Source organism: Sitophilus oryzae, unplaced genomic scaffold, assembly GCF_002938485.1.
Source record: "Sitophilus oryzae breed Bouriz unplaced genomic scaffold, Soryzae_2.0 scaffold_808_pilon_pilon, whole genome shotgun sequence".
NCBI lineage: Eukaryota > Metazoa > Arthropoda > Insecta > Coleoptera > Curculionidae > Sitophilus > Sitophilus oryzae.
Window position 1 is genome coordinate 3,568,227 of NW_022147426.1, and position 22,153 is coordinate 3,590,379.

Sequence of the window (22,153 nt, forward strand, 5' to 3'; positions counted from 1 at the left end):
CTCTAGCTACGTCGATTTGGCGCATTCCAGCTTCGAGCGTACCCATGGCCCTTAGCATTTCGTCTCTGTTAAGATGTCTACGCTCCATAATGTCGTTCAATACTAAACAGAGTTATTTGAATGAATTCTGGCCAGTGATAATAAAAACATAGCCAGTACAGGTTAAATTCGAACAATTGATGCTAGGTGCTTCTGCAAAAATCCCAAAAAAGAACACTTCTGCAAATATCCCAAATTTAGAAATAACTAGTGCGACTACTTCGTTTCAATCGAAGTAGAAAGAATCGGCCTACAAATATGTGGTTGTTTATTCAAAACATTTATTTTTAACTTTAATAAAATGATATCCCTAGATTTTTCCGGTGTGTGTATTAGAACATCATTTTATGGCATTTTTTCAAACATGTAATTCACATCCTTCAATTTAATAGCTGTTAGTAAGAAGTTTTACTTCATACGTTTTGTTTTAATATAGGAATCGATTTTTTTTATTGAAAACACACAGTTTTTTTAAATTATTTATTTGTTCCAATAACACTATCATCATCCACCCTAGTCCACCTTCAACATATCCTAAAAATTCATCTAGTTTTAATAAATCGAGATCACAAGAAATTGATTTAATCCAGCACAAATTATATCACTGGTCCTAACCCCCTTCATTTCAGTCACATCCTTTTTAAGACACTTCCAAACTTTAGTCCACCATAAACCCACAAGTTCAGTAACAAACAATACGTAAGTTAGTACTAAAATAAGTCATCGCCAACCCCACTAAAACTAGTATCACAGATTTCGATTCGCGGCCATTGTTCGAGCAACCGCTGCTCAGCGCGCTGGCCGGACAGCTCATGTACATCGAGGGCAGCTTGACGATGGGCACGTGCCGCTCGGACGTGGAGTCCCAGCACGTGGCCTCCTTGGCTGCGCGATGCACCTTGAGGGAGGACTCCAGGGGGACGCTGTGGGCCTGGAGGGACTCCCTGGTCCAGCGGCGCAGCCAGTGGCCGAGCCAGGCGAGGTGGCAGCCGCAGCGGAACCGGTTGCCGGATAGTCGCAATCCACCTGGGAAACAGAGAGAAAATTATTGCAGTTTATAGTGTGTTATGGTAATAATTTTTCAGTAAGTTTTAAAGTCTAAGAATACAGATTCATTCAGAACCGCTCGAAATTAATAAATTTTCAATTAGTAGAAAAAGTTAACAAACTTTTAACTATTTCCACTAATTATATTTTAACTAATACAACCAACTTTTATTGATGTTCCTATACAGGGTGAGTCTTAAATAAGTGCAAATATACAGGGTGATTTTTAACCTATACGCATAAACTTGAGAAATTATTGCTGATGACAAATAATGACTAATAATGAAAAAAAAAGTTAATGAAAAAAAAACTAAAAAAAATAAAAAAATAATGAAAAAAAACTAAAGAAAAAAATTAAAATAATGAAAAAAAAACTCAAATTATTTCAGAATCTAAAAATATTTTACTAACATTTTTTTTTATTATTAATCATTATTATCATCAGCAATAATTTCGGAAGTTTATGCGTATAGGTTAAAAATCACGCTGTCTATAGGGTGTCCCAATATTCTGTGAACATAAAACTACTACATATTTTTAGAATCAAAATAAGTTCACTGGGTACAATAAACAAACAGTATTTAAATACACAAATATACAGGGTGAGTTTCCTACAATGTTCTCTATGGGTATCTCGGAAACTACTGAAGAGAGTCGGTTAAATGGGGAAAGAATTGCAGTTTTGGGGGGTCATAAATATTCGCCTTTCAGATTTTTGAAAAATTTCATGGCTTACTAGGTATTTCGAAAAAAAACAAATTTTGGCTATTTTAAAAATTATCTCTAATTCCATTATAAGCTATTTTAGACAAAAAGTTTTCAGATAAAAGTTGTAGATAATCACATCCTTAATGAGACCGTGTCCTCCGTTTTTTTCTGAAGCCTGTCATTTTTGATATATGACACAAACATATGTTTTTTTTTAAATGGAAATCGTAGTAGGCCATGACTTCATAAAAAGCGCCATTTTTTAAGCTTTTTAGTGATATAAGGTATAATATGTTTTCTTCGAAAAATTATTGAGTTATAGCCAATTCTTATCATTTTTAAACAATTTCACTTAGTTAGCCATGGAAACAAGTTCAATCGCCGTTGCTCTCAGAAATGCTAAGCTGTCACATCCAAACTTTGTAAATTATAATAAACAAAAATTGTAAATATGAATTTTTCAAATGAAGAAAAGCGTGTAGATACTCGCGCATCAATAGAGTAGTTCCAACATGACTTTCAGTATGACACACCACCCCCCACCCTTCATAATGTTAAAAATATAATAATATAAAAAAAAGAAATTTTAAAAATTATTTATATCATAATTATACAAACGCAGGGATAGGGAGAGGTGGACTAATTGCATGGGCCTCCTCGATCACCTGACCTATCCATTTTAGAATTTTTTATGCGGTATAGTTAACAATAAGGGTTTACAAAAGAACTTATGAATTAAGAGAGGCACTGGAACTGGCAGTACGAGAGAAGTTTAATTAAGTCGACCGGTCCTTCTGTGAGAATAGGTAGTAATTCAATTTTAAAAAGATGCAACTCAAAACAATGGCGGATTTTTTGAACATTTTCTAAAATAACTTAAAATGTATGTAGTGATTTATTTTTAAGTTTTAGTTTGTGTAATGTAAATTGTAAAGAACCGTTTAGTAATATATTCTGACTTTTTATAAGTTATAAATCATAACAGAATAAGAATACCATGCAATCTAAGTGAAATTAGTCAAGAAAGATAAGAATTGGCTATAACTAAATTTAACTTTTCCAACATGTCTTGAAAACCGTTCTCTAAAATACGTAACATTCACCGGTCAACGTATTCTCGAAAATGTATGGCCAAGAAAGATTGAACCAATAATCCTACACGCTTTTCTTCATTTGAAAAATTCATATTTACAATTTTTGTTTATTTTAATTTACAAAGATTGGATGTGACAGCTTCACATTTATGAGAGCAAAGACGATTAAACTTGTTTCCATGGCTAACTAAGTGAAATTGTTTAAAAATAATAAGAATTGGCTATAACTCAGTAATTTTTCGAAGAAAACATATTATAGCTTATATCGCTAAAAGAAGTCATGGCCAACTATGGTTTCCATTTAAAAAAACATATGTTTGTGTCATATATCAAAAATGACAGGCTTTAGAAAAAAACGGAGGACACGGTCTCATTAAGGATGTGATTATCTACAACTTTTATCTGAAAACTTTTTGTCTAAAATAGCTTATAATGGTATTAGGGACAATTTTTAAAATAGCCGAAATTTGTTTTTTTCGAAATATCTAGTAAGCCATGCATGAACTTTTTCAAAAATCTGAAAGGCGAATATTTATGACCCCACAAAACTGCAATTCTTTCCCCATTTAACCGACTCTCTATCTCCAGTAGTTTCCGAGATACCCATAGAGAACATCGTAGGAAACTCACCCTGTATACAGGGTCGCTGTTATGTATGGAAATGGTCGATTATTATGTAAAATATAGCCGGTATCGCAAAAAGTAAAAAAAAAGTTATAGGGTTTATAAATATCTATTAGGGGGTAATAAATTTAAGTATACAGGGTCGATCATAAAGTCGTGTCATCGTGTCACATCAAAGTTTCATTTTTTAAATGGAACCCCCTGTATATTAATGCATATTTCGGTTCTTCTTTCAATTCTAAGCAAAAACTGAAATACACACAATGTGCCTCAAACCAACAGTTTCCGAGTTATTGACTTTTGAAAATATGACTTAAACAATTTGATTTAATTAATTTAAAAAAAATAATAATTAATATTTTTTTTTCGCATAAAGTAAATGTATTGGCCGATAAAAAAGGCTTTACTATGTTGGTAACTCTTTAGAAATTAATGTTCATTTTTTATAAATATACAGGGTTGTCCACCACATACGACACGGGGTATTGTAGCTAAACGATTAGATTTTTACAAATTGTAAGTTTTGGGTTCGTTGAAGGACTATTAGAGCTACAATTTAAAAATATTTTTACAAGATACAGAGTGTCCCAAATAAATAAAAAATATCAAAGTTGTATTTTCTTAAATGGAACACCCTGTATATTATTGCATTTTTAGTTTCTACGATTAAAATAAAGGTAAATTTGATTAAGGTTTATTACACTTAAACCTTACCGTTTTTGAAATATTTTCAATTTTGCGAAATTGCAGTATAAATTTTAAGGCTTCATTTCTCCGAGGATATCAAAGTTTTTAATACTAAATATTTACTGAAGATTATTATTGATCAGTTATTGTGTTGCAATAATAAAAATTATACTACCTTATACAACGTGTCTAAAAATTTATTTTAAATAATTACTAGCTTTAAACGGCAATAACTTATTTACTTTAAATAGAACACCCTGTATATTTTATGAGAATCAGATGCACAATTTAACGGTCTATCAAATTGTGTTACACCACTTCTTACCTATTCCTTCAAGTTTTCGTAGAAAATGCATTTTTTATAATTTAGACCTCATTTATCAATATACCCATGGAATATTGACATTTTAGATTGTTTTTAAAACAACAAATGTACAAAATGTACAGGCTAGTAATATTATCGTTTTTAGTAAAACGATAATATTACTACGCCATTTGTATGCAAAAAGAAAACTATTTAAATCTTTATAAAAGAGTATACCATTAATTAAATAAACCATCAGTATTTTCGCCCAAATACTAATTAACTACATACTTAATTGTACTCGTTAAAAAATTATTCTAAATAAATGTGGATTTGAATCAGAAATCAATATAATAATAAGTTGTGAAAATGAACGTATCTGTTGTTATAATTAAGCATTTGTCAAAAAATTAAATACCATTTTTAAGGTGTTACTTTTTACCACACTGTCTAATACACATACATAATTCAGCTTTTTAGTATTTGAAGCAATTATTATTAATCAACGCGAACAGTCAATTAATGTAGTTTGAATACTGGAATCATATTTTGGTCCTCTTTAACAAATATTTAAACAGTTTTTTTTATTTTTTAATGAACTAAACGACCTATATCGACAATATTAGTATCTGTACTCTTTAAAAATTTGGTACATCTTTAAAAATAATCTAAAATGTCAGTATTCCATGGGTATATTGATAAATGAGTTCTAAATTACAAGAAAATGCATTTTCTACGGAAACTTGAAGAGATAGGTAAAAAACGGTATAACACAATTTGATAGACAATTAAATTGTGCATCTGATTCTCATCAAATATACAGGGTGTTCAATTTAGATCAAACAAGTTATTGCCGTTTAAAGCTAGTAATTATTTAAAATAAATTTTTAGACACTCTGTATAAGGTAATAAAGTTTTTATTATTGCAGCACAATAACTGACCAATAAATAAACTTCAGTAAATATTTAGTATTAAAAACTTTGATACCCTCGGAGAAATGAAGCCTTAAAATTTATACTGCAATTTCACAAAATTGAAAATATTTCAAAAACGGTAAGGTTTAAGTGTAATAAACCTTAAGCAAATTTACCTTTATTTTAATCGTAGAAACTAAAAATGTAATAATATACAGGGTGTTCCATTTAAAAAAATACAACTTTGATATTTTTTTATTTATTTGGAACACTCTGTATCTTGTAAAAATATTTTTAAATTGTAGCTCTAATAGTCCTTCAACGAACCCAAAACTTACAATTTGTAAAAATCTTGTCGTTTAGCTACAATACTCCGTGTCGTATGTGGTGAACAACCCTGTATAAATCGATATTCTCTATATTAATACCGTCAAAAATAGGAATAGGTACTCATACACCAGCGTTCTTTCCTGTAATTCTTTCCTTATCCGTTCTTTCTTGTCAAAAAATTAAAGGAAAGAACGAAGGTCCAATCCCACTAACACAAACGCAATCTTGTTGAATTTCCTGTCAGTTTTTACTGTAAGACTGGCCTGTTCTTTTTTGAAGGAGTTATATTCCTTGCAAAGCCCACTAACACAAAATACCTTTCGTTGCAGTTTTTAAAGGATTTAGTTTGTTGTACTGTAAATGTGACACGATTATTAAAATTTTCCCGCTAGATGATCATTTTACTAAGGATCGTGAGATTTGACTTTTATAAAATTTGTGTTGTGCAATACAAGTAAACAAGTGGTGTGCTTTGAATAATAATATTAATATTTATTTTTATTATTATTAAACTATTAATATTAAGATGAAACCTAAAAGAATAATTGCAATTGCTGTATTTAATATTGCAATTGAAGTTTTATTTAAGAAAAAGCAGAAACGCCGCATGTGATCAAAGAAGTGGCTTCGGAAACGGAAAATGTACAGCAATATGTATCTGTTACGAGAATTACGGACAAGTGAGCCTACCGATTTCCAAAATTATTTAAGAATGGATTCTAATAACATTTGATGAACTGTTAAAATTAGCTAGTCCATACATACAAAAATTCATCGTAATTAATTCGTAAAACACTAACTAGCTAATAAATATTTAAGACTTAAAAAAACTACCTGGCGTTTTAACAACAGACTTTCCTAACAGGAGAGAACACACGGATATCATCTCTCAAATGAAATGACCCCAAACCACTAATACACATTTTTTACACGTTTTGTCTTGTCGGGCTGGAACGCCAGTAGATCCTGACAAGAAAGACGGAAGGTGCATGTGTCGTGCATATACCCACTAACTGGCGTTCTTTCCAGCGGGATTAGACATTCCTGCAGGAAAGAACGCTGGTGTATGGGTACCTAAAATATATCTATAAAGTTTCGCTATAATTATCCGATATAAATGAATTTCGAAACAAAATAGCAATTTAAAATCTGGCGTCTAAGTTTCATTCGCGACTTCATAACGAGTTTTTGAATTCTATTAAAGCGCATAAACCGTAAAACGGAAAATGTAAATTAATGGAGTTTAATGTTTGCATATTGTGTTTCTCGAAACGAATTTAGTTGATAAAATTTTCAAATTATTTTAATTAAAATCTGAATATATTTTACACGATAATATCAGCATGTTATTGGATTGAAAGAAAAACATATTTGTACCATACAGTATGTACCCCGATTGTAGACAATTTGTAGACAAAGGTAAAGTAAACAAACAAACAAAAATACAAAACAAGTATACAAGTTACATGTCTTTTTTATATATAATATATGATGTCTGGCCTATCATCACCGAATTCCCTCTCGTTCAGGCCGGATAGTTATTTGGCACGCTTGGCGTAATTTTTACGTTCCCTAGTCGCCAACCCTGCTATCGTTTCACTGTTCTGTGGAGGCGCGCGCTGCCAAGATCCTTGTCATATGTCAAGGCGCCTCTCTGCGTTTTAACCTCACTTTGTTTTTGGCCACGGTTGCAAATCCTGCTTTTAGAAATGGCAATTTAAATCTTGCTGCGAAATCTGAATCAGCTGCCATTTCGAAGCTACAGGTAAAGATGAGTTATTATCTTTTATAGATTCGATATTATTATTGAATATGTTTAGGGTAGAGTTTTGGATGTCCCAACTTGTATTTGTATTTTGCTGGCACGTTGGCGTTCCTTTTCTTTTGTCCTCCAGAATGTTACATGGAAGAAAGTATTGTTTAAAATAAACATTTATAAATGTTTACAAAAGAATAAAAAAATAAGATTCAAAAAGATCTAGTAAGTTTATAGTAAATATAGTAATAGCAAATATTAGACCAGTGTTTACAAGATCAAATTCGATTATCAAAATATAAGTCATTTACGGCGTAGAAAGCTTTGTCTAGTAAATAAGATTTTAATGTTTTGCGAAATGAAGAAAATGATGTTATGGATTTGGGTTCAAATGGCAGGTGATTGTGAATTTTTTTCGAGTTGTATAATATTGAACTTCTAACCAACTCTGAGCGTGGGGTAGGTAGATAAAGATCTTGCTCCGGCGTTCCTGAGTGGATAAGTGTGAGATGACCTTTCTTGAGAAGCTGATACATGCTTACGTATTAGGAAAACGGATTCAAATATAAATAAGGAAGGAAGAGTTAATATTTTTAATTTTTTAAAAAAGTCCTGGCAATAAGTTCTTCTGTTTAGTCCCAGTGAATATCAAACAGCTCTTTTCTGGAGCTTGAAAATGTGGTCAAATGGAGTCGCACAACACATGCCCCAGAATGGAAGGGAATATCTGAGATGCAACTCAAAAAGTGCATAATAAACAGTTCTAGCCACTGACAAGTTAAGCTCCTTAGAAACAGATCTTAATGCAAAACAGGCCGAGCTTAATGTTTTCGACAAAGCGTCGATATGCATGTCCCATTTTAGAGTCTACAACAAGCCCTAAGATTTTACGACGTCAATGGTGGTGTTGTTAAGTACAAAAGGCTGCAGCGAGTTTTTATACGACAAAGCGTTAGTTTTAGAAATGTTGAGACTCAGGAGGTTCGAATCGCACCAAAATTTAATGGTGATTAAGTCATTTGATATAATCCTATGAAGTGCCGTGACGTCCTTGTTGCTCCAAGTGAAGCTAGTGTCGTCCGCAAAAAGACATATTTTATGTTAGTAATGTCGTTAATAAAAAGAAGAAAAAAAAATAGGGCTTGGTACTGAGCCTTGAGGTACTCCATATTCTATTGGCTTGCTAGAAGACAACGTGGTATCCACCCTCACAAGTTGACTTCTGTTGCTCAGATACGACTTAAACCAATCGAGAGATATGCCCCTGAACCCATAGTGCTGCAGTTTATTAATTAAGATCTTATGATTTACACAGTCGAACGCCTTAGAAAAATCACAGAAAATTGTTGCTGTAGAATGGTGGTTATTTAGGCTGGAGTAAACTTTATTAAGGAGGGAAAACATAGCGTCATTTGTGGACTTGTTGCTTAGAAATGCAAATTGATGTTCAGTAAGTATTTTGTACTTAAACAGAAAAGTTACCCGCCTTCTTTTAACCAACCTTTCTATGATCTTAGATAGCGTTGGAAGGAGTGCAATTGGGCGATAGTTAGAAGCTTGTTCTTTGTCTCCTCATTTATGCAGAGGAATGATTATTGCCGTCTTAAGACATTTTGGAAAAATACCATGCTGCAATGACATGTTTATTAAAGTAGTTAGGTGATTCAGAGTGCTTTCTGGCAGATTCGAAAACATTTTTAAAGTTAGCCGTATTAATTATTATAAATCACGAGATTTTTTTTTATTTTTGAAATAACTAATTTTTTGCCTACTTCCCATTTATTCGAACTTTTCTGCTGTATCTGACTTTTTAAAAAGTTCATATCGGATATTTTAAAATGAATTTCATTTAAAGCGCTTCATCGGCGAAAAATTCTGTATAGCGCTCTCAGAAATACCTAGCCTTTGCAATTAGCCAATAACACAAATTTTTAAAAACTTTCTGAATGAGGCGAAATGAAATCCAACTACTGGACCTGGATAGAGCATAGATCGTTAAAATTTTTAATTCGGGAATTTAAAGTGTTTTTTTCAAATCGGAAAAAAATGTGGCTTTGCAAAAAATAAGTGGGTCGTTGAAAAAAAAACGATGCCATTTCACTATTATAATATTAGTCACTTTGTGGTAAAATATTTCAAGCCTATACAGGGTGAGTCTATTTCGACCCCAGAAACACGTATATTTTAAACCATAGAAAATTTAGAATTTTTTTAAAAAAATTTAGGAAGCTTTAAATTTTAAGTTAAAAAACATAAAATCTTGATGATATGGCAGCAGATTTTTATTGTTTTTTTTATATTTTATTATAAAATGGTTTTCTCTCTCACATCCATAACAGCAAAACTGAATAATTTTTTTCTCACTAGGTACGGTAAATATCGTGATTTTTAGGTCCGGAAAGTTGTCAGTTTGAACTGTGATACGAAAACCAGGAAAATAACTGGATTTCAAAGTTGGCCAAAGTTGCTAGGGAGAATTTTTAAGCTAGGGCAACAAGAGAAATCCGGTTTTCGTAACAAGAAAGAATACGATTCGTTTGTCAAATGGTGTTTCTGTAAAAATGGAGGTAAATTCAAGGAGGATGTTATAGTACGAGAGCTAGCAACGTCGGAAAAACAACTATTTTAAGACGTCTGGCTCTTTGATATATATTTTACTATGCTCTCTAGAACAGCATGCGGCCCGTCTGGATGCCGGTAAACGTTGCGTTCCCTACTGCGCATTGAAAGAAGATCCTGTATTTTTATTAATCCTTTAAATTCTAGTATTGAATATAAATCGAACATTTCTCCATAGCGCAGTGCGTAGAGTTTCGGACCACGAACCGATGATTCAGAGTTCGAATCCGGTTCGGGGCAAAGACTTTCTTATTTTATTTTCGTTTATATTCTAATAGTAAAGTATTAAATATTTGTTTTTATTTAACTACCAGAATTATTGAATGCTTTACTATCAGAATAAGGCTTCAAAGAAATCAGTCGCTTCTCCTCCATATGCTGTAAGAGGGCATTCAGTTACAATGTGATGAACAGTTTGACGTGGTTCTCCGCAGTCACAAGTCGGTGATCCGGTCAGTCCCCATTTATAAAAAGAATCATGACATATGCCATGAGACGTTCTTACCCTGTTGAGTACCTTCCACTCGTGGCGGGGCAGCTCCATCCCTGGTAGAGCTGCTGTAGGGTCGATGACATAAGCTGCTTGATCTGGTTTCAAAGAGTCCCAGTACTCCCTCCATTTATCATTGATACTGAAGTTTTCTCCCAAAAGTTGTTCTGCTAATAGTAGTGGGGGGATCTAGACTTCAGTCTTCGCAGACGGGCATCTGGCAAGTCGTTGTGGACTGGAAGGTGGGGATTTGATAATATTTTCTGATATTCCTTAACGAGTCTTTCCTGTCTTCGAATACTGGGAGGTGCAATATGACTCAGAGTGGGCAGCCAAGGTAGAGGTGTGCTTTTTAAACAGCCGCTGACTATTCTCATGGTCTCATGAAGTTTGGTGTTAATTATCTTTACGTGGCAGCTGTTTAGCCAAACTGGAGCGCAATATTCAGCAACTTAGTAAACTAGGCTGAGAGATGGTGTTTTAAGAGTGGATGCGGTTACGCCCCAAGTAGAAGAGAATAAAAGTAACATAACCAAACATTCTTCGTGAGAATGAAATCATTTTTTACAAGACGAGACCTCGGTGCGGAACTCAGAACTCGAATGGCCAGATGCTACGTCTTCTCTCTGTTACTCTATGGATGTGAGAGCTGGACACTGGATTCACAGACCGAAAAGAGAATAGAAGCCTTCGAAATGTATGTATACAGACGGATGCTGCGAATCTCATGGGTACAAACGATCACCAACAATGAAGTATTCCAGCGCATGCAGAAACAAAAAGAGATACTGAACACCATCAAGGAAAGTAAAATGCAATACCTGGGTCATGTGATGAGAGGTGGTAGATACGAAATAATAGAGAGCAAAGTGCAAGGGAAAAGATCAGTAGGAAGACGCCAGAACTCATGGCTAAAAGATTTGAGATGGTTTGAACGCTCGTCTGCGGAAATCTTCCAAAGCCACAATTTTATTGCCATTTGGATCGCCAACCTTCGGCAGGAGAGGGCGTGATAAGAAGAAAAAGAACCAAACATTACCCAAAAAAGCTTTGTTTTTATTTTTTAGAATATAAAACAGTTATTTTTATATATTAGAAGCCAAGTCTATAGCTGCTGAATAAAAATCGATAATTTATTTTATGTGACATGAAAATAAACATTGTATTTTTTTGAAACCCGCTCCTTCACATCAAATATTTAACTCTTTTGAATAATTTCCTGTTCTAAAAATTTTCGGCGCGTATTTTGAATTTTAGGTTTGTGCTACAGCAACGCCATCTTAAGTATTCCCATTTTTATGACTCATTTTTCCGACCCAGATTCCATAGCCTGCTACTTACTTTAGTGAGTAAAATGGAAAAATGTTAATTAAAACCAATATTAAATCATGTCATCCTATAAATGTTGTTTCTCGTGTAATAAGGAAGATAATGGAGTAAATAAAAAAAACAAAATGTAAAAAAAAAGATAAGGCTAAAATGTGATTTCAATTTTAACTTGATACTGTAACTGATCAACTCTACAGGGTGTCACAAATTTTATTAAAAAAACACGTTATATTTGCTACACCCGGTATTAGTATAAAAAGGGTTCCTATCAAAATTCAGGAAGAATAACCTATTAGAGATGGGCGGTTATTGGTAAAAAACCGGTTATAGGTTAACCGGAATTATCTTTAAAAAATAATAACTTGACAAAATTAACCGACACAAATTAACCGGTTATTCAAATAACCTAACCTAGCAAAACTAAATATTTAGTTTTCCTATAGGTTTACTTACCTCTACACTCCATAGGTCTACTTCAAATTTAGATAATAAACTTAGTTAAATCGCATGATTAAATAGAGATTGTAGCAATGTAAGTCTGTATATGTACAAAATGAATTTAAATAAAAATGCTAACCTCACTTTTTTGAGTAGACATGGATATGATATTAAAACTAGTAATTACTTAACGTTCAAATAAACCACACAACCCACAAGTTCTACAATCTACAACCAAGTTATTTTAATCAAATATGGAGAAAAATAGACCACAAGAAAAATAGACCAAAAGAAAAATAAGGAGACTGAATGAATAAATAATGAAAGATTATCTTCATTCATTACTTGAACTTCTATGTTGAACTTCAATTTTGTATTCTTAATCTAAGCTTCAAGAGAGACTTCAAACTACAAATAAAATATATTTACGGTGAAACGTGGGTGAAACTGAGCGAAACCATGGAAAACTTTTGAAGAACCGTAGAAAATCCATTAAAGTCGGTTAAAATTTAAATATAGAATTTAGAGAATCTATTTGAAGTTAGGTTTGTATCACTTGGCTAGCTGGTGGCTAGTAGTAGTCTATGGCATTAGTACTTTGCTTTATGGCCCTGACCTGTCAGGGCCATTCGGCCGTTGTTTTGATTATTATCATCAGGGTTCGCCTGATGCCTGATTTAATTTTGACATTTGATGTCATATATTTTCGTTTTGGGAGCGGGAGCGGGATCTCCCGTTATCGTCGTAATATCGGGAAGATCCGTGCCGTTCGCTTCTTCGAAATTTACGATTCAAACAGCTAATATTTAATTGTTAGTTGTTTTAAACAAGTACGATTTTTTAAAAAATAACTGGCTATAGGTTATTGAACGTAATACAAGGTTATTAGGTTAATTGGTGAAAAAAAACTAACTTTAAATAACCGGTTATTTTAGAGGAAAATACCGGTTATTCAAAAAACCGGTTACTTTTGCCCATCTCTATAACCTATCATTCAAAAAAAAATCGGCCAAATCCGATAAGTGGTTTTGACAAAAACTTAACTTAAATTTTTGGTTATTTTTTTGCGGTGCGTTAATTTATTGGGGAAGTGTACTTTAAAAGACAATAAACGTAGTAAATACTACAAGAACTTTTTTACGAAAAATAAATTCAGATATCGTTGAAGTTCAAAGACACTTCACCTCTCTAGTACCCTTTCTGTTTTTGTTTGCGAAGCTCAAATGTTAAAACAAATTAAAAAAAAAATGTTATCTTCTTTAGCTCACCTGATATCAAAGTTGTTCCAATATCATCCCACGTAGTACTGTTCCCATAGAAAGTCTCCGGGCCCAACGAACTCAGCATATTATTCGACAAGTCTATTGACAAATACTGTATTTTCTTCATATGCACGAACAACCCTGAAGGCAACTCCGCTATCTGAGTCCCAGAGATTTTTATCGTCAAACTCGGGTTCTTTGTGATCTTCGCAAAAGCGTGCTTATCCACAATCTGGATATTCCTCCCTGTTATCTCCAACCGAGTGATTTTCCTGTTGGTCAAACAAGAAAACTGGTCCTCTACGATATGTTCGATTATATTTATACTCAAAATCCTCAGCTGATTCGCGTGTGAAAACAGGTAGCACATTTCCTCATAAAAATGCTCGATGTTTGGCCAGGTTTGCATACGGATCTCCGACAGAATCCGTAACTGTGTCAAAGCTTTACCCTCGAACCTCGTGAGCCTTTTCAAATGCTGAATATTCAACACTTGCAGAGATTTTAATCCGTAAAAACTATCCACAGTCAGTTCTTTTATGTGGTTGTACGATAAATCCAGATATTTCAGGCTAGTTAAGTACGGCCATAAGTGTGAAGGTACGTAGTTAAGTCTGCAATTACTTAAATCCAAGTACTTTAAACGTGACAACTTTGACATGGAGTTCTTATTGATCGACTCTATTCCATTCATCGAGAGATTTAAATGGACTAAGTTAGGTAAAGGAAAATTCGGAGTGAGAGTTATACCGGTATTAGCCAAGTTTAAATACTTTAAATTCTGAGCGTAGTGAAACAGTTCCTTAAAATTAGCTCTTAAAGGATTCGAGCTCAGATCGAGATGCTGTAACAAGTTCAGACTGGTAAAAACGTTATCAGGCAAAATAGTCAGTTTGTTTTTACTCAAATTCAGGTGATACAAAAAAGAAATATCCGGAAAAGTTGTTATATCGATATGTTCTAAATTATTTGACTGTAAACTTAGATGTCTCAAAGTTAATCCTGTATCAACCAGTGTAGAACTTGGCACGTTTGAAAACGCGTTGTAACTCAAATCTACAAATTCTAACAGTGTATTATTGAAAGCTCCTCTTGGTAAATAGTTTAAACTATTCCTGCTCAAATTCAAGACTCTCAGTTTGCGATTTTCAATGAACTGGGTACTGTGAATGTGACTTATCATGTTCTTGGACAAATCCAGAACCTGCAAGTCTTTCAAACCAAAAAACGCATTTTTATCCAGAACTGATATTTGGTTTCTGTTTAAATCCAAAGTATTCAGCAGAAACAAAGACATAAAGTCTCTGTATTCCAAACTTAGGATAGAATTCGAGTTTAAATAGAGTTTTTTGAGAAATTCTGCATGCTGTAAACATTGTGGAATAACTGTGAATGAGTTATAACGTAAATCTAAAACTTCTAACCTCAGAGAAGATTTATCAGAAACACAAGAAGATAAAGTGTTGAAACTGAGATTCAAATACAGCGGCATGGTTGTATGTAAAAAAGATTTAAATGATATTTTAGTTAGTTGATTGTATTGAAGATCAAGTACTCTTAATGAAGGTAGGTTTGAAAATGCTCCTGAACTAATATGAGAAATCAAGTTATTCGAGAGAATCACTCTGCTTAAATCTGACATATTTCGAAAAGATTCAGCCTGTAAGTAACGAATTTTGTTTTCCGACATGATGATTTCTATCATTCCATCCAGTGACTCAAAAGTCCTGGACTCTATATGACTTATCTCATTATTCGATAACCTTAAGTTGGTTAGTTTTGAATGAACATCACTTTTAAACAAATCAAAAGGTATAACACTGATTTTGTTGTACTCTAAATTAAGATAGGTTAGTTGTGGTAAAAAATCAAAAGATTCTGGCTTGATTTCGTGAAAATTATTGTGATCCAAAGAGAGTATTTGTAGGTTTTCCAGGTTTTGAAAAAAATCAAAGGGAAGATCGTCACGATCAAATATGTGAGACAGTTCCAGACTTACCAACTTTGTGAGGTTTAAAAAAGTATTTCGCTCGATGTTTCTCAAAGGGTTGAAACTCAAGCTTAGTTCTTTCAAGTCGGTTAAGTATATGAGCATTTCGTTACTTAAATGACTTATACGGTTGTTATTCAAAATAAGAGTTTGAATTGAATTTCCCCAGTCAATGAAATCATCTTCGTATATTTTGTGAATTTGATTGAACCCGATGTTAAGATAAGTGATTTTTGAACAATTTCTCAAAGCACTGGACGGTATTTTGGATAGGTGGTTCCCACTGAGACTTAGAGCTTTCAAACTGTCTTTAAAGCTTTCCAATGTTTCTTCTGGGAATTCATTTAAATAATTGAACGATAGATATAAGTATTTTATTGAGGTTAGTTGAGTTATTGCACTGGGTATTGTGGTAAGTCTGTTGTGGTTTAGATCGAGATATTCGAGTATTTCTGATATTCCTTGAAACGCGTCGTCTTCAATTTTTTCGATTTGATTGTACGACAGTATAATTCTTCTGCATTCCAAGCCAGAAAAGCTATTTGGTGCTATAGTAATGAAATCATTAAGAGCCAAGTTCAAGTCTTTGATGTAAATAGAGTTGTTAAAAGGGATGGTAGGGAGGAACTTAAGGTAATTCTCGCTAAGGTCGATCTTCTGTATCCACAGTCTCTTAGAGAACGTATGTTGTGGAATGGTTTTTATGTAGTTCCCTCGTAGATACAGCCACTGTAACTGTGGCATAGTGGAGATTATATCTAGGGGAAAATGGTCGATTAAATTATACGACAAGCTGACTGTTTGCAAAGTGGTGGGCAAGGCGTGTTTGTGGATTTTATGAATGCGATTGCCGTCGAGATTCAGCCAGATAAGGGTGGTGAGTTGTCGTAGGTCTTCGTGCGAGGAGGGGGTTGCTGAATCTGTCAATTCGGGGATGTCGTTCTCGCCGAGAAAGAGGGTTGTTAGGGAAAAGCGCATCTCGGACCAGTCGCCGCTAACTGAAGAAATCTGGTTTCTGAAAATAAAAAATTATGATTAGATAGAGAGTAGATTAAAAATGTAAATTATAGTAAAGGGTGATTTTTTTACGTTTAGAAACAAAAAATCCAATATACAGGCCAATACAGGGTGGTTCGAAGTGTATTCCGAAAACCTTGGCAGCATATTCTGCAGATAAAATTAAGTAAAAAAAATCTTTTAAATGTACGTCCTAAAATGCTTAGTTTCGGAGATACAGGGTGTAGAAGTTTCATTTTTATTTCGATTTTTTCTAAAGAATTTCTGAAGTAACGTCAATATTTAGTCAGTAGATATTTAAGAAAATCACTTTTTACTTAATCTGCAGGAATGAGTGCGCCGAGACGACGACCATTCGTGCCATGAACCTTGGCACGTCTGATGGCGAGGATGGAGAGCTGGCCTCTGTGGAGCCGTCTCAGATACTGGCTTTTCTTAAAGCCCTGAGACTGTATGATGAGTTATAACTCGTTATAACTCAAGAAAGGGGAACACACAATAGATCTATAAGGTCGCGGTGATTAACTCCCCTTCTAAACATTCTACATTCTACATTCTAATCTGCAGGAATATAAATACGATATTTTTATTATTTAACTTTATTATAATGAACTAGCGTGTACCAGTGACTTCGTTCGCGTCGAATTAATCATTTGTAATGGTGGTGATAAAGCAAAGCAAGAATTTCCATTAACATACAAACTGGATAAAATTTTCTCACATTTGTGTCAGCACGAGAAAAAAAATATGGCGATATTATTATATAACTTGGTAATGTTTGAGGGGTAGTTTCATCTCGTTGGAATTTGACTTTCGAAAAATCCGTCAAACAGTTTAAGCAGTTAATCGTGGTTAAGAAATTACCCAACTTTTTGGAACACCCTGTATGATTTTTTAAAAAATTTCAAAATATGTAAAAAAAACAAATAAATTATGCTTGTCCAAGCGTTTTCCCGAAAGACTAACCGTTTTTTAAATAACAAATATTGTAATATTTGAGGGGCGTTGAGAATTTTAGGATTGGAGATTCGAGAAACCCCTCCTTAGTGAACCTCTACACCCTACAGTAAATCCGTTTGCCAAAAATCAGCTTTAAACGTCAAGCAGTTTAAGCAGAATCGTGATTACTCAATGGTCATATTTTATGAAACACCCTGTATAAATTTATAAAAAATTAAAATATGTAAAACAACAAAATAAAATATACGTGTTTAAGAAAAATTCATCGGTTTCCGAAAAACTCACCGGTTTTTGAATAAAAAATATTTAATATTTGAGGGATAGTTTCACCCCCTTAGAATTCGAGTTTCGAAAAATCTTATCGAACCCTAAAGTCAATCTGTTTTCCAAAAATCAGCTTTTTACGTCAAGCGCTTTAAGCAGGATCGTGATTAATCAATGACCACATTTTTCGAAACACCCTGTATACATTTTTAAAAAATCTTAAAATATGTAAAAAAACAAAATAAAATATACGTTTGAGCGTTTTTTCGGAAACTTGACCGTTTTTTAAATAAAAAATATTGTAATATTTGAGGGGTGGTTTCACCCTCTTGGAACTGGAATTTCGAAAAATCCCTCCTTATCGAACGTCCATTCCAACGAAACAATCCGTCCATTTACTTTTAGAGCATAGCAATTTTCAGCAATCGGGTAATTTTTTATTTATAAAGATTTTCACATACTGTCTACAAAGAAAATACAGCCAGAAATATTAACAAAGTTCTTGAAAAAACTACAATCTATTATTTCTAATAGATTTCGAGATATCGATTTTTGAATTCAGAGTTCTAATAGCGCGACCACTATCGAACACCCACTCAATTCCACTGATTTTTACCAAAAATGCAAATATTTCTAGCTTGCACTTAAAAAAATTCAAGCTATAGGAAAAATTATAACAACTCGTTAATAAATAAACAAATTAAGTATCACGAGACGTAATTAAATCGTGAAGCTGAACGCATGACGTACACCTTCCCCTAGAACTTTAAGTACTGACAGAGGTATTGATTGGGTCGACCGATCAACTGCGACAAATCTGCTATATCCCCGTCCACGTCTCTTAGCGATGTGCACAGTTTCTCGGTTTATTTCATACGTTTGGCAACTTGTTTACTTTTCTCTCTTTGTTCAGTACATTATAAACGCATTGTACTCTTCTTACATACGGAAATCTCGACCCAAGACTAACCTTTGCCAGCCCTTAGTAGTTGTAGTATTGCTTGATGGGTAATATGCCAGTATTAGTATACATCATCGATATATCGAGCTGATTGGGAAAATTATTGATTGAACCGATGTCAATAAAAATATAGTCCACGGACATTTCAAAAAGCAATGTTCTCTTATTGTTTTTAAGAGAAAACTGTAAAATATACATTTATATAATATGGTTTGGTATAAATCCATTCAAAAATAAGAAAGAATTTTTATTGGTGAATTTTTATTACTTTTGTTGTTTTTTTTAGACAAATCTAATCTCAAAGGCTAAATCTACGGAGTTGGCTCTGACGGGTTTAGTCCGCCAAAGGCTTGGCCTGCCAAAGACTCCAAAGGCCGAATCCGCAGGCCGGATTTTTCCGTGTATTAGAAAATTTGGACGCCTTTTTTCAATTTTGAAGTAATTTAATAATTTTAAGAGTCTCGTTTATAAAAAAAGTCAATGTTAATAGATATTTACGATACAAGTGAGTTAACAGCATTATTAAGATACGCTGTTAAGATGAACTGAGATGCGGTAATAAAAATGCGTGAGTTAAAAAGCTCTTAACTCACTCAAAATGCGTGAATTAAGAGCTTCTTAACTCACTGACGTAGATAAAAAAATATAAACTATCATTAAAACATCATCAGTTAGATTCACGGAACTTATCGCCGTTTAAATAGATTACTGGCTTTAATGTTGTTTGTAAACAGCGTTAACGAATCATATTAGCTCGGTTGTCAAAAGGTCGTAAAATACCAATTTATGTAACCAGTGGGGACAAGCATTGTTTTGTTTAATTAGTGCTATCTCGTAATGCCCGTTTCGCAAAACAACAGGATTTTAACAAAATAGTGTCTCCCAACAACGAGTTATGCACGATGTTGTTGCCTAGTTTCAACTATTTATAGTCCTCAAATCCATGAAAATAAAATTCACATTTTTTTTGATTGGGTTTTAATTGGAGTTTATCCTCTACAAAGGAATGTAGAATGTAGAATGTTTAGAAGGGGAGTTAATCACCGCGACCTTATAGATCTATTGTGTGTTCCCCTTTCTTGAGTTATAACGAGTTATAACTCATCATACAGTCTCAGGGCTTTAAGAAAAGCCAGTATCTGAGACGGCTCCACAGAGGCCAGCTCTCCATCCTCGACATCAGACGTGCCAAGGTTCATGGCACGAATGGTCGTCGTCTCGGCGCACTCAGTGATAAGGTGTTCTGGTGTTTCCCCATTTTCCCCACAAAATCTGCATTCGCCGTTGTTTCTCAGTTTCAGCCTACTGAGGTGTTCGTTGAGGAGACAGTGTCCTGTTAGAAACCCCGTGACAATCCGAAGATTGTTTTTACTTAAATCAAGGAAAACCTTTGATTTTTTCTCGGTCATAAGTTCTAAGGAACTTTTTCGAGTGTCTTAGACCGTTGGAGGACACCCATTCCAAGTTACGGATGGAGTCTTCCAGATTCTTCAGTTCCGCTTTCAGTTGGTTCCCGTTTGGAAAACAGAACGGTTCTTGTCCAGTTAGTGGAGTGTTCGCTCCTTTCCTAGCTAGATCATTTGCTTTTTCATTGCCTTCTATCCCTTGGTGAGCAGGCACCCAGAGTAGGAGGACTTTATTTTCTTTGCCTAATTTGTTGAGCTTCTCTAGGCATTCTTTGACCAACTTCGAATTGATGGTTACTGAGTTGATCGCGTTAAGTGCTGCTTGACTATCGGATAGGATGGCAATTTCCTGTTTTCGATAGTTCCTATCCAAGATAAATTGTACGCATCTTTCGATAGCGCAAATTTCTGCCTGAAGGATACTGGGGTAGGTGCCCATTGGTTCGGAGTATTCAGTTTTCGGCCCAAATACTCCTATCCCTGTCCCTGCTTTGGTTTTGGAAGCATCAGTATACCACGTGATGGTATGGTCTTTTATATGCTGAGTAAGCGTTTCTTTCTTCCAATCCTTTTTATTACTCAATACTACAGTGAGGTGTTTCTCAAAGTTGTAAATTCTTGGTATGTCATCCACTGGGAGTTGGAGAAGTGGAATTTTCTTTTTGAGGGTGTTCCAAGCCCCTGACCTGAAAATTCTCCCAGTACTGTTTCCGTCAATGACCATTCTAATCATTGTCGCATTGGCATAACTACCGACGACAATATGCAGTGGTGTTAGGTCTAGAATGACCTCCATTGCTGCTGTTGGACATGTTCTCATGGCACCTGTGATGCAGATACATGCCAGTCTCTGTACTTTGCACAGGGTTTGCCTTGCTGTACGTTGCTCTAGTTTTGTATACCAAGCAACTGCTCCATAAGTAATCATGGGTCTTACTATCATGGTATACATCCAGCGCAAAATGTTAGGGGCGCAGCCCCACCTATTTCCCGCCAGTCTTCTGCATATCATGAGAGCCTTTTTGGCTTTGCTGGTAATGTTCTTAATATGCCTGTTCCAGAGAAGTTTACTATCCAGGGTTATTCCCAGATATTTCACTTCCTGTGATGGCAGTATTTCCTTTCCATCTAGATGGATTCTTTTCAAGTTTTTCAAACTTCGCTTTCTGGTGAATGGCACTACAAAGGAATAAAAAAATCCTAAATGTCATTGCTCGTTAAATGTAAAATAATTATTATTGCAGTCAAACACCTAGCCGCTACCTATAACTCAGGCGTCTAAACGCAAAACCCGACAAGTCCATTGAAATAAATTTTACAGAATACATAAAAAATGATTTAAAATATTAAGAATATTAAAAAGAATAATAAAAGATGAATTAAAAAAATCCCTAAACAACAACAACAACAACAACAACAACAACAAACAACGCTTTATTGTACAAAAAGCCAAAACAGCTTCAACAACAAAATCACAAAGAAATGCAAATAACAAAAAATACACAATACAAATAATACAATTCAAAAAAAATGAAGTCTTTAAAATTACAAAAAGAATATACATGGACAATTATAGAACAGTACGCACAGTAAATAGATATAATTTTAGAGTTATAAAATATTAAATACTTGACTTTTGACCAGTGTGTGAGATGATCAAAATTTTAAAATTCAAAATTGTTTATAATTAAACATCAACAAAAAAGTCGTTTACCACATATAGTATACAGGGTTGTTCACATCATACGACACGGAGTATTGTAGACAAATTGTAAGTTTTGGGTTCGATGAAGGACTATTAGAGTTACAATTTAAAAATAATTTTACAAGATACAGAGTGTCCCAAATAAGTAAGAAATATCAAAGTTGTATTTTTTTAAATGGAACACCCTATATACTATTACATTTTTAGT

At 33.9% G+C, this 22,153-nt stretch overlaps 1 protein-coding gene across 2 annotated transcripts in view; it reads right to left on the reverse strand.

Moving 5' to 3' along the window:
• Window positions 1–530: 530 nt before the first annotated feature.
• Window positions 531–22,153, reverse strand: part of LOC115888797 (chaoptin-like) — a 113,208-nt gene continuing 91,585 nt past the window's right edge. For both annotated transcript variants that reach the window (XM_030908638.1, XM_030908639.1), the window contains exons 5-6: window positions 13,649–16,647; window positions 531–1,065 (exon numbers count right to left, since the gene is read on the reverse strand). In XM_030908638.1, coding sequence (XP_030764498.1) covers window positions 722–1,065; window positions 13,649–16,647 — 3,343 coding nt within the window. In that variant the 3' untranslated portion in view covers window positions 531–721. The remainder of the gene's footprint in view (window positions 1,066–13,648; window positions 16,648–22,153) is intronic.